At 40.4% G+C, this 16,658-nt stretch overlaps 1 protein-coding gene across 3 annotated transcripts in view; it reads left to right on the top strand.

The window, feature by feature from the left end:
* Window positions 1-16,658, top strand: part of gabrb4 (gamma-aminobutyric acid type A receptor subunit beta4) — a 164,978-nt gene that overhangs the window by 63,879 nt on the left and 84,441 nt on the right. For 2 of the 3 annotated variants that reach the window (XM_034177715.1, XM_034177716.1), the window contains exons 3-4: window positions 12,549-12,615; window positions 14,292-14,512. The exons of the other annotated variant lie outside the window; for it this stretch is intronic. In XM_034177715.1, the coding sequence (XP_034033606.1) occupies window positions 12,613-12,615; window positions 14,292-14,512 (224 nt within the window). In that variant the 5' untranslated portion in view covers window positions 12,549-12,612. The remainder of the gene's footprint in view (window positions 1-12,548; window positions 12,616-14,291; window positions 14,513-16,658) is intronic. 3 annotated transcript variants of the gene reach the window in all.

Raw genomic sequence — 16,658 nt, forward strand, 5'->3', positions numbered from 1 at the left:
TGGGCCCAGCGACTGAGGAAAGCCTGTGTCAGCGCAGTGATTCAGATCTGGGGACCTCCAGCAGATGGAGACTGCATGACTTCAGAACCCTGCCTTGGTCATGTAGCAACCAACTCACTCAAATATGGTGGTACAAGACCATTAGGAGCTTTAAAAACAATATTAAAATTTTAAAATCAGTTTGTCAGTGGATGGAAAGCCAGTGCAGAGCGTAGAGTATCGGGTGACATGCTCACGTCAGCGGGTGTTAGTAGTTAAACAGCGAGCTGCAGCGTTTTGCACCAGCTGCAGGCGATTAATCGTGGACTGAGAAATGCCAGTATAAAGTGTGTTATAGTAGTCGAGTCTCGAGCTGATCAAAGCAAGAACAGCTTTTTCAAGGTCTGAACGGCTAAGAAAAGGTTTGACTTTTGTTAAACGGCACAATTGAAAAACGCCTTGATCTGACTCCTGTGTCAATTTGCTGTCAAATTTAAAAACACTCTCAAATGTTACCCCAAGATTCTTAACAGTAGTTGTAAAATCAGAAGGCACCGCTCAAAAAAGACTTTTCCTGATTCCCCCAAAAGAATGCATTCAGTTTTTCTTCATTTAAGTGAAAGAAGTTTGATGATAACCACTGTTTGATATCAACAATGCAGTCCATAATATAAAATATGTACAATTTAAAAACAAAACAACAACAAAACCACAAAAAAAAATTACACTCATATAGGTATTTTTTCAGCCATATTAAAATAAAAACAAACTACAATGGAAACACTATAATGAGTGGAGCTACAAATAGATTTATTTAAGCTGAAATGGCCATTACATGCACCTTATTTATTGCTGTATTTTACTGTCACACCTTTTTGTATTAGCAGCTCTTTTTTGTGATTTTTGTGCATTGTTGCAGTGTACTTTTATTATTGTCATTTATTCTTTTATTATTGTAGTTTATATTGTTTAGTGCTTTGAATCCTGGGAAAATCCGATATAAATAGTTAATATAATTACTATTATTGGTAACAAACCTGTTGGTATATAAGTGACACCTGAGTATAAGTCACAACAGTTAAAAAAATTACAAAAACTAAGCATGACTTACACTCTGGAAAATGCAGTATGTATGCTCCTTGATGTCATCCGTTGGTGTATTTATAGACCTATAGCAAGGCAATGAATGGTCAGTGTTCATAGTGAGTGTTTGCACGTGATGACCGAGTGTGACCCTACTGTCACATTAACTACAAGCTGCAAAGGCAAAACAATGACTTGACATTCATTTCCAATCAGAGCGAACTGTAGTTTTGCTTGGATTATTCAAAATTATTATTATTATTGTTATTATTTTTTTTGCATTGAAAATACACAAAATTCACTACAGACAGAAGCAAAGATACGTTAAATCATTTTTAATAATAATAAGTGAATTGACAGCCATTTTGGATACCATCTTGGATTCTGGGGAAAAAAACAAGGACTTTTTTAAAATCTGATTCTGCACTTTTTTCTAAACCTACCTGAAAACCTGTTATTGACTTAATGCAGATGTGTGTGTGTGTGTGTGGTGTGTGTGTGTGTGTGTGTGTGTGTGTGTGTGTGTGTGTGTGTGTGTGTGTGTGTGTGTGTGTGTGTGTGTGTGTGTGTGTGTGTGTTTAGCTTTTTTTGCTTGCGTTGTCTTAATTTGGAAGTGTGGTGCCACTAGTGGCCACCATACTTGCGTTTGTATGAATTCAGATATAAATGTAGTATTTGCTTGAACTTTACTTCTACACATTTGCACTTTTATTTACATTATTACCATGCACCTGCCACCCCCCCCCCACCCCCCACCCCACACACACACACACACACCCTCAAACCCAGGTGCCAAACAGAATATGGTGATTAGGTAAAGACATTGTCGCCTGCCAGCCGACTGTGCCACTGTCAGATGAGGGTTTTTTATTTTTTATTCTTTATTTATTTATTTATTTATTTTTTCTGGCTGCTTGTCTCTGAACGGATCGTGTGGGCAATCTGACAAACTGTTAGCTGCGTCTCTGCCACTGTTAATGTTTAATAGGTATCACCTTCTCTTGCCATTGTAAAAATCTCGATAATAAATTGATCAATGTTTCCACGATGCCCACCTCCAGATGTCTAAGGGTCTTAAAATAGAACGTCTCCCACGTTGGTTTTGTCATACTGAGCTGAACACATCACACTGATCCAAAAACACCACATGGAGCATTCCGGCTGACTGGACGTGGTGATAAATCACCCCGTGTCCTCCATACTCACACAGTTTTTTTCTTCTTCTCTCTTCTTCTTCTTCTTCTTCTTCCAACTGATGATCAATCAATAATTGTTGCTGCTGGAGTTACTTATTGGCTCGTGTCCCTGCTGGAAAGTGTGGTATCATTTTAATACCATTTAAAATGTGATTAATTCCACTCATTTAAGTTCAGGGGAAAAAAAAAAAAGTTTTGCTGAACTTCTCCAACCCTGCTGGTTTCATTGTCACTTTCTTTTTGAAGGTTGTGATCAGGTTGTGATTGAGATACAGTTCCACTTCTTTCACTGATCGGCCTGATTTTAACCTGTCATTGGAGAAGGTGGTGAAAATCCATATGTTTCATCATAAACGAAATCACTCTTAGAGGATCCTCTGGTACCACTTGGTGTCAAAGGAACAGTTATTTACCAAGACTCAGAGGTTGGATTGTGAGGGAACATCTGCTGCAACATTTGGCACTAACAATGGCTGTGTTAGCGTCGTTAGAGGACTTTGCAAAAGGGGGAATTCCGATGTGACGTGTATTCAGGGAACATGAGGATTTACTTGCAAATAACGATAACTGGCTCATAAGCCGATTTTGTTTACCAAGGCCACTGTTACTGGAGATGTGTGCAGAACTACAGTCGGCCCAGAGCTCAATACGGCGAGGAGTCAGTAGTTGTCTGTGCCCACACAGGTGGTGACCACGCTCAGCTTCCTGGCAACAGGGGCATTCCAGTGGGAGCTGGCCGATCAGTCAGGAGTGTGCCAGTCAATCTTGAGCTAAGCCATGCCAGCTGTGTGGAATGCAATTATCTGAATGTCATCCAGGTACATCACTTTCCAACATTAAAGTGCAATTTGCAGCGAGAGCCAGTTTCCCAAATCTAATCAGAGCTATTAACTGTGCACATATTGCTATAAAGGCGCCATCATTCATCATGATGAATTTGTTTTTGTTAATAGGAAACATTTTCCTTCCATCAATGTTCAAATCATATGTGATGTGTAAATGCATTGGGTTGGGTTGGGAACAAGCTAGAGGCTGGCACAGTGTGCGATGGATGACTGCTTTGAGAGTAAATAGTTGATTCGTGTAATTCTTCCGAACGAAAACCAACGCTGGCACATTTGGGCATGTGCACATTCAAATATGTTTTTTGTTATTATTATTAATGTGTTTTTTCTTGATGGTGAAAATAGAGCTGCAAAGCTCCTTAACAGGCCCCCGATTGTCTCCCTGTGTTCAGTATTTGTCAATAAACATGTGTGTAAAGTTGTGAATGTCACACACTGTCAGCCACGGCACACCTCATTTTTTTTTTTTAGCTTCAGTGTGTGCGCTGCTCTGGGCCCACACCATTTATGTCCTCACACAGACACACACACACACACACACACATGCTCCCACTAACATTTTTCCCGTTACATGTTCATTTCATTTGACAGGGTACCAAATAAACTATCCCTGCGTGGCTCCACTTCATTTCCAGTAATCGGTAGCTCACACTCGGTATAATATCTGTTTCTGTGTTCATGTTGACTGATCTGACAGAGCGCGAATCCCAGCACCCAACCTATTTACAAAGATTTTCATATTTAAATGGAAGGCGCATGGTACGTCTGCATGTGCGCTACATTCCATGTTAATTAGGATCTAAAAACAAAACGTGCTTGAATCCATGCGTACGCACACCTTGACACATCTGGATATTTCTGTGCGTACGTCAGTTTCTGGGTTTTAGTGTGCGCCATGTTTCAGTAGGAAATCCATGCAAGTCTTTGTACACAAGGCCCCAGTTCTTGTGCCTGTAGCTTTAAATGCTGCACTTTGGAGGAACTCTGGTGAGGAGTGTGACAAAGTACAGTTCTCACTGTCATTCATTTGTCCCTTCCTTGTGGGCGTGTCACACGCTTTAAGCAGGAGTCCAGATATGAACAGATATGGGCTGTGAGGTCAAGAACAAAAATTCACCTCCAGGGGACAAACACAAATTCAGTAGTAATGCACAATCATGGCAGCAGAGGGCACTGTGGGTCCGTAACAAATTTGTGTCTCAAGGAAAAAACTCTCAGTAGACATGCACAATTATGGCAGCAATTTCAATTCAATTTCAATTTATTTTTGTTTATATAGCGCTAAATCACAACAAGGTTGCCTCAGGGTGCTTCATACAAGTAAGGTCTAACCTTACCAACACCCAGAGCAACAGTGGTAAGGAAAAACTCCCTCTGAGGAAGAAACCTCAAGCAGACCAGACTCAAAGGGGTGACCCTCTGCTTGTGCCATGCTACAAAGATAAATTACTGAACAATTCACAAATGTTGTGGGTGTACAGAATGGTTTCTGGAACAGATACCTGGAAGCAGCTGAGCACTTTGTGAATCTATGACAAAAAGTTCACGTGCAAAGGAAAAAAAAGTAGTAATGCACAATCATGGCAGCAGGGGGCACTGTGAGTCCATAACAAAAAGTTAATGTGCAAAGGAAAAAACTAACTCAGTAGTAATGCACAATCACACATGCACAAAAATAAAGAACGCGGCTTTTTTGTTATAGTTCAAGAGTTCATAAAACACATGCAAATATATTAATCACAAAAATGATCAAACTGATGTGCAATTAAATGAATTCATTCTTTGTCATTATTCAAATGCATTTTGACTGATTGATTTTCGATTCTACTCTTCGTCGGTTTAATCTGTCATGAACACCTGACACATTTTTGCCATTAAATCATGAATATTCAGTGATGATGTGTTCACTGACCTCTTCAGACAGTCGTAAAAACTGACATCATGCTGAAACTGTAATTGCTGAAAGAATATGACTTATCTGCAGACATCTCGCTTTATAAAATGCTTATTTCCTTTTCATCTAAACTAACAAATGACAGACGAACAACATCAGTGTGGTTTGCATTCTATTCAGGAATTATACATATTTTTTTATAAAGTATTTTATTGGGTGGGAAATAAGACATAAAATATTTGGAGACATTTCTTTTAAATTTTTACTGACAACATTGGGAAAGGGGTGGAAAAAGATTATTTAAAGTCACAGAGGTTATTTTTGAGGAGTTCTGTTTTTCTTCAAACTTGTGAAGTTCAAGTGCAGGTAGCAGGAAGCAGTTTTATTTTGAGGAAGCTGGTGACAAAGAGAGCCTCCGTTTGACTAAAGCAGGTTCAAAATGCGGAGACAGGCAGAAAGAGAGATTTGGTGCTTTTCATCTCGTGAACAAATGTACTTTGACATCTCCGGGGAAAACTGTCACTGGTTGCCTTCACAAAGTGCAGTCAAAAGTGGCCCTACCTTTTTATTTGTTCTTTTTTTTCTTCTTTCCCAAGACATCGACAGGTCAGAAAATATGACAAAAATTTGGGGCGTTGGGGTCGTGAGGGGGAAGAAATAGACAGATTGGGCCTCATGTATCAACGTTGCGCACTTGTGGCGTAAATTTACGGTGTAAATTTGAAGTACACCAAAGTTGCCGTGACATGTATCAAGCAGTGCGCACCTGCCCATTTCCGGCGTACGCCTGACGTGACCTTGATAAATGCGGCAGGTGAAAACAAGTGTAATTATAATAAACATGCCCATAAATATTCAGACTCCGCTTCAGACACACCCTCATTTTATAACATGGAAGCTAGGAAGACGGCAAAGAAAAACACTCCACCAATCACGACGCGTGCCAATAGAGCATCAAAAGCGGCCGTCGTATCAATTGTTTGTAGTATATATCAATAAAGTGTTACAGTGGTCCCTCGTTTATCGCGGGAGTTACGTTCTAAAAAAACCCCAATAAGCGAAGTCCACGAAGTAGACAGCGTTATTTTTACAATTATTATAGACATTTCAAATGTAAAACCACTTTATACACTTTCTCAATCAGGCATGAACATTTTCTCACTTTTCTCTCATGTGTAAACACTCTCAAAGTTCAAACCTTAGTAGAAAAATAAGACCAAACTGTTTTCTGGCCCAAACATTTGTTTGAAAATAAAAAATAGAACGTTTTCCTATAAATAATTATGATGGCTTTTAGAACTAACGAATTTAATTTTAACGATCAACGTACGAGATTGGACACATAAGAAATTATTAATAGTGACTGACCAGTATGTCACAGATCGCGCCTCTGCATCCTGACGCCGCACCTTTTTCCACTGAGTCACACCTGGCTGCAGGTGTCTGTTTCCGAGTGACAGACACAGTTATGAGTAGTTGTTGGCGCTCTTTTTTCTTCTGGGCGAGAAGATTCTTATAAACAGACACGCAGACCACAATGCACTGTAAAAAAAAGGCATGCAAAATTGGACAAAAAATCTGCGAAACTGCGAGGCCACGATAGGTGAACCGCGTTATAGCGAGGGACCACTGTATTCTCTTTCACATGTCAATAATTCTTGACATGTGGATATTTGCTCGCTCAATTACTAAGACACGCCTAATCTGTCAGATTTCTTTATTCTTAAATGTATTTCTTTATTTATTTTTATGACAAACGAATGGAGACAACAAAACCTGGTTGCAGCACGGGCGAAGGGAATGACAACACTACAGTTGTAATTATCAATTCCATTGTCTAAAACGATCACACCACATAAAGTTAAGCTCAGCGCTGCTCTGGCTCCAGGCTCTGGAGAAAAAGGCGAGCAGCGCTTTCTTTGCGGTCAGCGCTGTGACCACGGATCATGCGCGAGACCAACAATCCCGCAAAAGAGGGATTTGTATTGATTATTATGTAGTATAATCAGGAAAGTGTTATTTATGTAACATACGCATTGATTTGTATAATGGCACTGTTTATCATGTTGATCATTTTCATTTTTATGTGGATTCCAGCGCTGGTTCATTTTGGTGTATAATTTACGCCCCTCTCGACCTGGTGTATATTTTCAGCACAGCGTACGCCAACGACCACATTGATAAATGCCAAGTAGCGCAGCCGTTTTGGCGTACACCCCATATACGCTCAAATATCGCTGTACGCACGTTGATACATGAGGCCCATTGTGTGTAAAGGAGAAGATTGACTGTTACTGTAGTCACAGACTCATTACAATTAACAGATATGGGAAGAAATTCCTGTTTTAAGTTGATTTTTTTTTTTTTTTTTTACAATGAAGAAACCTGGGCTGTTTTTAATACAGATTAAATAGAACCAAGTTAAAATTCGCCCCAATTCTGAAACATCATCATCACCGGCAGCCTCCAGCGTGACCAGGTCCTCCTTCAAAGTTCTGTATAAATGCACAACAAAAATAGAAATGCAACACTTTTGTTTGGGGTGACGTTGAGTTGAGTGGGTCCTCTATTCACTGAAGATATTAAATTTAGAGTTGCACAGGGTACTGCTGTTTATTCAGCATGTTGATTTCACCTCGACAGTAACGCTCGCAGGCTGGAAGTCTGCAAGAACGGGACAGTGTTATGTTTCGGACGCGACCCAGCGTTTGAAAGGACCCAGCATAAAATAAGCAGAGCACGGTTCAAAAGATAACAGAATTTAATAAACATAACAGTGAGTGATGCTAAACAACTAAACAGTCCGCGGTCTGGTGAGGTGGAAACACGGCGCGCTCTCAGCAGCGCAAACGGTCCGGAGCCACAGCAGTTCGGACCCAGGGACCCCGCCGACACCCCCCAGGTGGCCGCGACAAACCAAGTCTGTGAAGAAAGAAAACATGAGGTGAGTCCAACTCCACACAGAGACACAACTCAAAGGTGCACGCAATCAGCAAACACTTCCTGGCTTAAATCTATACATCAGCTTCTCACCCTGTAGGCACGGAACAACTCAGTTCAAATCTCCACTGCAGCAGAAGCTGATTAGACAATTAGCATAACGTGACAGCTCACTAACACAAGGTGTGAGGGACACCAAATCCACTGTCATTACTTCATAAAGTCACCAAAAACCAAATTACCTCAGGAAGTGTGCTGAAGAGTGTGAGACCTCACCCAATCCTCCTTCACAGACTGTGGCGTCAAACCTGGAGCGGTCTCTGCGTCCATGATGGTGAGATTGTTCTCCTGACGTCGATCTCACACGTCTGCTCACAAGGTCGAGTCTCCATGTTTGAATCAAGCCTTTAATATCTCTCCAGAATTAGGAGACATTAGTTTAACTCCATTAATCAGATCGACTTAAGTGATATTTTATTTTATTTATATTTCAATGTTTTTTATTATATTTTCAATTACCGTATTTTCTGGAGCATAAATTGCAGGGGTTTTTTTTTGTTTGTTTGTTTGTTTGTTTGTTTTTGCTAGTTCAGGAGGTTGTGTGACTTATATACCGAAAAATCATGGAGTCGCTTATTTATAATGACAATTTACATCAGACTTTCACAGGAATCAAAGAACCAAACAAAATTAACCATTACAATAAAATAATTAATGGCAATAATCAAAGTACACTGCAACATTGCACAAAAATTGTTGGGAAGGTGTCGTAGCACGGACCCACAACAGGGGGCGCAAATGAACGGACAATGAGTAAGCCAAAAGGTAACAATTTAATGTTGTGACAATACAGAACTAAATATACAGAAATTGCAAAGTCAATTAACACCAGGTGACGTGTGGGCAGGCTCGAAGATAGAAGACCCCGACGAGAGAGAGGTCGCGTCCCACACGGCCTCCACCACCAACGGTCTGAAGAACACCGGAGCCGCCAAGTCCCGAGTCCCCAGGTGACCTCTGTCTTCGGCTGTCGAACCTGGTACTGCTGGCAAAAAGCAGAGACAAGATGAATGAGTGTACGTCCTTACACTCAGTGGTCTACAGTCTGTACACAGTCAGGAGGAGGACCTCCACCTCCGAATCACACACTCGTGCAGCTCCTTGTGTAACCACTTATCTGTAGCGCAGTCGTCGTCGTCACGCCACACGCCAATTCCCCAGATAAGGGCGAACACCACAGGATACCGGCTGCAACAGAAGTTCAGAATTCACTCAACGATATGAGTCAGCAGAGAAGTTACCTCTCGGTAGTCGATTTCTCGGCGGGGAGGTGGAGTTGCAGTCCGGCTTAAGTACTGGTGTAGATGAGTGACAGCTGGTGTGATGAGTGACAGCTGTCACTTCCTCTGGGTCTGGCGCCCTCTCGTGCTTGGAGCCCGCACTCCAAGCAGGGCGCCCTCTGGTGGTGGTGGGCCAGCAGTACCTCCTCTTCAGCGGCCCACACAACAAAAATCCCAAATTAATGAGCTGATGATACAGAATAAAAGGTGCAACTTTCACTCCAGTGCAACTTATTTATGGGTTTTTTCCTCTTCAAGAGCCATTTTTAAGCATGTGTGACTTATATTCTGGAAAATACAGTAATTAAAAAAAATTGTATAATATTAACAAATTTTAATTTTCATTTCTAATTTTTTCTTTTTTTCTTTTTAAATAAATTTATAGTGGTTATGGAACTCTGCATATGGCTGTGCAATGTGCACTCTAAAAAATTAACTGCTCTCTTAAAGAGAAAAATTGATGTAACAATTTGAATAGATTTTTAAGTTATTTCAACCTAGCTGTTACTGAGTTAATGTCACACGACTTCTCTAGTTTCGTTGAAATAACTTTAAAAATCTATGCAAAATGTTACATCACTTTTTCTCTTGAAGACAGCAATTGATTTTTTAGAGTGTAGACAAATCTCCAAGAAAGTCATTTGATTGATTGATTGATTGATTGACAATGATAACCAGGTGGATGCACTGGCATTGTAAATGCAAAGTGCTTACCAACACTGATTTTAAAGAATTTGTCAAGAAAATTCAAGGGAAATAAACCTTTTTTACAACTTACATCTTACAACTTTTACTTCAACTCATGAAAAATGGGAGCGAAAACAAATGTTTCATTTATAGTTTTGTTGAGTATATTAACTGAAAATCATGTAACAAAATAAGTACACATCATGTCTGACTTGAGTGACCTTCATTTTTGAGAGGGGTTAAAGGTCAGTTAAAGTTGGCCACGGCTGCAGTGAGATCATTGAGTCTCACTCGGGGCTCTCCGGTTTGGGAATTTTTCTTAAAGATTTTAAGCATTTAATTGTATGTATGCATTTCAAAAACAGCTGTTTCATAGGTTCAGTCTTTTTTTCCCTGTAAGACACACAGTCAAATGTTTGCAAAGTTGAGCCTTCAGTCAGTACGTATGGCTCCAATCCAAACAGTGTTAAATGAACGCTTGCAGTTTTGATGATTTATGCTGTGATTTTGGTCACTTTGTCTTATATAATATGCTGCTTGTTGTAAGTGGCCGAGGCTGGCGACAGACAGACAGACAGACAGACAGACAGACTGACTGACTGACGGGTCCATACTCTTATATTACATTAATAAAGTTATATTTAGAGAGGTTAGGGTGCAAACTCTCAGTTTTATGTGAATATATTTTTAGTCAGTGCATGTGTAGACGTGTCATTTTTTTGTGTGTGTTGAAAGTGCTGATCTATATTTCGAAAAGGTTGCAGTATTTGGACAGATTCGGGTGATAGGAACTACTTCGACTCGTTTGTGTGTGGCCTAAAAACATTTCTGTGACTCCTCATATCATATCTGTCACAATCTTTTTTTTTAATGCATTCTGTTTGCACTTCATAGAACTGTATTTGAAGAGGATTCAGCATCAATCAAAATTACTTCAGAACAATTCTGACAAGATTTTTTATTATTATTATTATTTTTATTTTACAAAGCTTTGCAAAATAAAAAATAATAATTGTGGCATGTTAGATGCATTATTGCAAACAGTTGACATTCTGTGATGCTTCAAAACAAATATAAAACAATTATGGGATTATGTCTTTGAAGCTTTAAAGAAGAAGGTGCATCTTCTGACTACTGTATTTATTTTTTAACATATTTTGAATTTCCTTCTATGATTTTCAATAAGTCTCCTATTTACGCAGTTAAAGATGTTGAGATTATATTAGAAATGTAATAACAAAATAATAGAAAGCACAAGATTTGTCACACATGCAAAAATAAAAATGGCTTCAAAAAGAGTGGAGTCTCACAAAATGGAATATAATTAGTGAGTTGGTGAGCAAAGCCGGTTCAGTCACTTCCTTCATCCGTAAGATGCTTCCCGAAGTCGTCAGCACACTCCAGAGTTGAACAGTTCCCTGGAGATCCCACATGTCCGAGTCCTGGTAGGATCTCAGTGACTAATGGACAGGAGGATCTACTGTAATATGCAATATTGTCCCATTGTGTCAGAATCTGGAAAACCACCAAGATGAAATATAAAATACCTTTATCGAGAATGCACTGCCTTTTTTGTTACTTTCCCCCACAGGAAATAGTATTAAAGGACATAAATTCACAGTGTGACCTTTTCCTGTCTCTGTACTATCTCATTTTTAATGGTATTCAGACAAGTTTTAGGGTTAATTTAGATTTGGACCTGTACGCGGGTGAGTGTCCATGCATGAATGGTGAACGTGTAGAGCATCTACAGCAAATGGAAATGTGTTATAGATGTGTGGTCTATTTTTCCCCCCGTCTGCATATATACTGATGTAATGACACACTGGCAGAACCATTTATATACCTAAATACACATATATGCAATTTGTTCTTGCAAGACAGAAATTATGTAGTGTGTGAGTGAATGTGTGTGCGTGTGACCCCCATCTGCCCTTCACGATAGTCCTACAACATCCTACTCAAAGCCAACAGACAACTTGTATCAGAAGACAGACATGAAGACAGACAAGAACGAAAGACAAGTGGTGACAGCAACAACCGTGAAGTGATAGAAGTGAGAACCTGAGGAGACGGGACCCCAACAGTACACCATACAGACAAACCACCACACATGAACAATTAGCGTAGACGTGTGTTTTATCGCGTTGCTGCCAAGTACGAGAGCAGATATGAAATTCCACTTCATCCATGAAAAAGAAAAAAAAATGTTTTTACATCATCTATTCATCTACTCATCTGCTTTCTCATAATTACAAAATCATAATTAAGAATGACTAATAATTATGCAGCACCAAAGTGTGTGCAAACTTTTGCCTGGTGGTGTAAACTATGAGACATTTGTTCATCTTGTAATTATGAGAAAATACAAAAACAAAAATGTGGGGAAAAAGATGATGTTTTTCTTTTCAACTTCTGTTAAAAGGTGTGAAGTCTAAGAGTTTTTATTCTCTTCATTCAAATTTAAATGTTCTGCATGTTAAACTAAATGGGAAAATCAGGTGAGAGAGGTTCAAAACTAATATTTTAACTAATAATTCTAATTATAATATGTTGCTAAACTGTGTTTTCTTCTGTTTCTTCAGTCCCCCAGTCATCGTAGGAATGAGCATCAACATAGCGAGCATCGACTCCATCTCAGAGTAAACATGGTGAGTTCTAATTGTTTGATTTTTCTTTTTCGACTGGCCGGTTTTGTAAACCATCACAGTTCCTCTTTCGGCTGCTCCCACTAGGGGCACCACAGCAAATCATCTCCTCTTCTCCTTCACAGCTGCTCCATCCTCAGCATCCTCTCCTGATATACCCCACATGCCTCCTCTGCCTATTATAACCGTATCACAAACTGACATTTAAATTTAAAATCTGACATTTTCAGCCTGTTTTTGACGTCGTCTTGATGAAGTGGCACAACAGCGTCCACAGATTCCACAGCACAGGTCCCACATTATACTGAGCTTCAGAACCGCAGGCAGCAGTAACCAAGGAACATGGTCATGTCTCTGAAGTGTCTCATGGCGCGGTGCCTTATTTCTACATGATGTGCCATCAGCGCTCTCGCTGTAGCACACTCTGCCCACACGGTGGAGCAGCTTTTCTAGTTTTTTGTTCTTTTGGAGTCCATCCTTCCTGTTCTCAAAGCATCTGAAGCTGCTTCAAACCCAAGAGTTTGTGTCAGACGCATTCAAGGTTTCCTTCAGACCTCCACTCCCCACTCAGAGTAGGAGCCTGGCAGGGTTCCACACTCACTGCCCCCCTGTGGTACCCAGAGCACGGATGGAGGACGGGCCTGGGGTTGATTAGAGGCTGCAGTGATTGGTGTGGTTGGTTGGGGGGTGTCTTTCAGAGTGGTGCCAGGCATTCAGATTTGGTGGATGTTCTCCTTTTGCTGTGGTGCTGTGACTACAGCCTGGTGGGGGTTGCCTGGTCTTCCCCAGTGGGCAGACACAGGCGAGGTTTTGGCCCAGTTTAGTGTAGGATTTGGACCCTCTTTGGGTTGCGGCAGGATCCTGTGTCCTCTGTCTTGTTGCCACAGGCCTGGTCTGCTCTGCACACCTTCTGGTCTAAGTTCCTATGAAGGTGCTCTGGATCTTCTAGTAGTTCAGACCTTTTAGTGACCCTGGGTTGTTTGTCCTCTCACTCTCTGTGTGACTGTGGACACCTGCCTGTGTGTGGGAGCCATGTTGCACTGATGCAACTCCTCGTGTTTACTCTCTTTATCACACATCTCATTGGATATCCAGAGATTCACATTGGGATTGGCAATCCAGCTCAGACTGGATTCAATCTGGATTGCTTTCTGGCTGTTAGCCAGTAGTGTTCAGACATATTTTTCCAAGAGGCTCAAGCCCAAAGAGATGTGTCTAGAAGTGAGAGTGTGGGTCTGTGTGTGTTTGGATGTAAACACGTGAGTGCGAGTGTGTGATCTGGACGTGTGTGACACATTTAAGGGAAAGCACCTGGTGGATTTTCTTGTGGTAAGGCACCGCAGAGGAAGAAGGTTGGTTGCTGAAGAAGTAGAAGTTTGACGTGATGATCCCAGAGCCAGCCAGATTGTAGCCACATTTGTATTCAAACCTCTGCAAATCCAACTCACATCCAGCTCAACTCATCTCTCAGAGAAAACAATCCGGCTTAAATCCAATTTGGGCTGTTCAGATTTTTTAAAAAAGCTTTCTGGATTCAACCCAAATCCCGCTCAAGCCCGACTGCCAACCCCAGTCTGGACGGGGTCTCAAAATGCACAGAGTAAACGCTGATGTTTTGAATACTGTTTCGATTTTGGGCCATTTTTATTACATTTTTGTCGTTCTTTGTTGTTTCGTAGGACTACACCATCACAATGTATTTCCAGCAGAGTTGGCGAGATAAGCGTTTGGCCTACGGTGAGCTGCACCTAAACCTGACTCTGGATAACCGTGTAGCAGACCAGCTTTGGCTCCCCGACACCTACTTCCTTAACGACAAGAAGTCCTTTCTTCACGGCGTGACAGTAAAAAACCGTATGATCCGACTGCACCCTGACGGCACGGTCTTATACGGCCTGAGGTAAGAACAATCCCCATTTTTTAATAATAGACGCAAACTCTGACGAAATTGCTGTTTTCATCATGTTCATAAGATACATGATTCAAACATTGCCAAAAGGATGTTCTTCTATATTTCAGCCGACTAAATTCTTCCCCATTAAGATGAAAGGTGCACACAAATTATTCTTTTGAATGTTTTTTTGCAACTTTTTTTTCTAACAGCTAGACATCGTTTCACCAAATGGAGTGGAAATATTACTTGGGCAGATATCTGAAGGTGATTAAATTTGGGAGAGGACTGGACAAAAGTCAAGAACAAACATACTTTCCACTATATCTCAGCAACCAGAGGTGTCAAATCCAGCTTCAGAAAGTAAAAACCCTCCCATGTGTTGCTTCTACCTGTGCACCTAAACAGGTGATCACATAATTAGCTCATTGGGAAGATGGAACAAATATATGGCTGGACTTTTACTTCTGAAGCTGGATTTGACATTTCTGTCAGCAACCAACAGGGTTAGAGAAAGGATCTGACGTTTATATTGATCAGCAAAATATATGTGATTGATTGGTTGATTGGTATAAGTCATAAAAGTTAAGCATGTTTGTTCCTAAATCTTCCATTCCTTCATGATATATAAAGAAAAATTGAAAGAAGTTTGGAAAATCCACTTTTTTCATCACATATTATAACACGATTGGACCTCACTTTTTCAACCAGGTCATATTTTTTTCAAACCAACCTCAAGGCAATTGCATTGTGCGTTAGTCAATAGAAAACCCATGAAATGAAAAATTAAAAGTAAATAAAAGGCCCTTAAGTCAATTTAAGTACACAAAAAAGAAATTAAAAATGACCCTTGTGGACGTTATGCGTCTGTCAAAACCAAGTGGGAAATATAGATGGTTAAAATCGCATAAACTATAGCTAACATTTACACTTAGATGGGCATTCTACTATGAAATATGTATTCCCGATATACATCCTCCATTGTATAAAAGATACGCATATTAAGAAATTATAACAAGTTGAAAACAACCTGAGAAACAACCTGTCTGTCAAAAATAACATCCGCAAGGGTTCATACTCTTATTAATTTAACTTTTCCATAATGGAAAAGTGAAAATTTTAAAGTTAACAGTTAATGAGTTATCTTGAGCTTTGTGGTTTATGAAAGAAGTACAATTTCAAACTAGTTTGCAATAAAAACATGTAACTTGAAAAATTGACCTTTGGGTTACTGGGTTACACTTTCATAACAGTTTAGCATATTGTGAGCCATATATATATATATATAGTGTTATAGTGCCACTCACATCTGGTGCCTGATCAGTCACATCTTCATATCAATCTGGAAATCACAGTTGCTTGTAAGAAGGAGAACTTTAGTCCAGCTTGAGATGCTTTGGGGCACAAAACTGAGTAAAATCTGGGAAATACTCTCCTGCAAATCAGAAAATGAATATTAGTAGTGATGGTATTAGTAGTAGTGGTCGTATTGGTACTAGTAGTAGTAGTGGTAGTAATGGTGGTGGGAGTGTTAGCAGTAGGCTGGCAAAATCCAACCCCTGGGAAATGGCACCATGACACCTGGGAAATGGATCAAGTACAGGTTGGGTGAAACACAGTGAGGACCTTGTGTGCCATGTGGCAGCTACAGTAACCATTAAAGCCAACAGGAACGCTGAACATGAGATGGCTAATGGGACTCTGGTGAAACAAGAATTCTCAGCAGTGGATCAGGTGGAAGAGATGATGGCTCTTGCCCAGCAGCTGTGAAGGTGGATGAAGGCTGCAGCAGGTCCTCAGACCCTAATCATCTGGGATTTTCCAGCCATCGACCGGGCTAAGGATCTGTCAGGGATCGTGTGTTTGTCGGGGTGCATTACATTCCCACGTTAAACAAAACCCCACACACAGGTGTTTCTAGATCGACCATTTCCACTTCCGTTATGCCGTCTGAGAGTCAATCAGAGACGTCTTCCTTGCCATGTAGGGGATTGCCACGACTGGCAGTAGTAGAAGTAGTAATGGTGGTGGTAGTAATACCAGTAGTAGTAGCAGTATAATGCTGGTTGGTGGTAGCAGTACTGGTACAGTCAGTAAGATGCGGGTGGGTGAAATATGTCGCTATTATTTACTGGCTGTGTCCATCGCTTTTTCT

This window comes from Thalassophryne amazonica, chromosome 9, assembly GCF_902500255.1.
Source record: "Thalassophryne amazonica chromosome 9, fThaAma1.1, whole genome shotgun sequence".
Taxonomy (NCBI): domain Eukaryota; kingdom Metazoa; phylum Chordata; class Actinopteri; order Batrachoidiformes; family Batrachoididae; genus Thalassophryne; species Thalassophryne amazonica.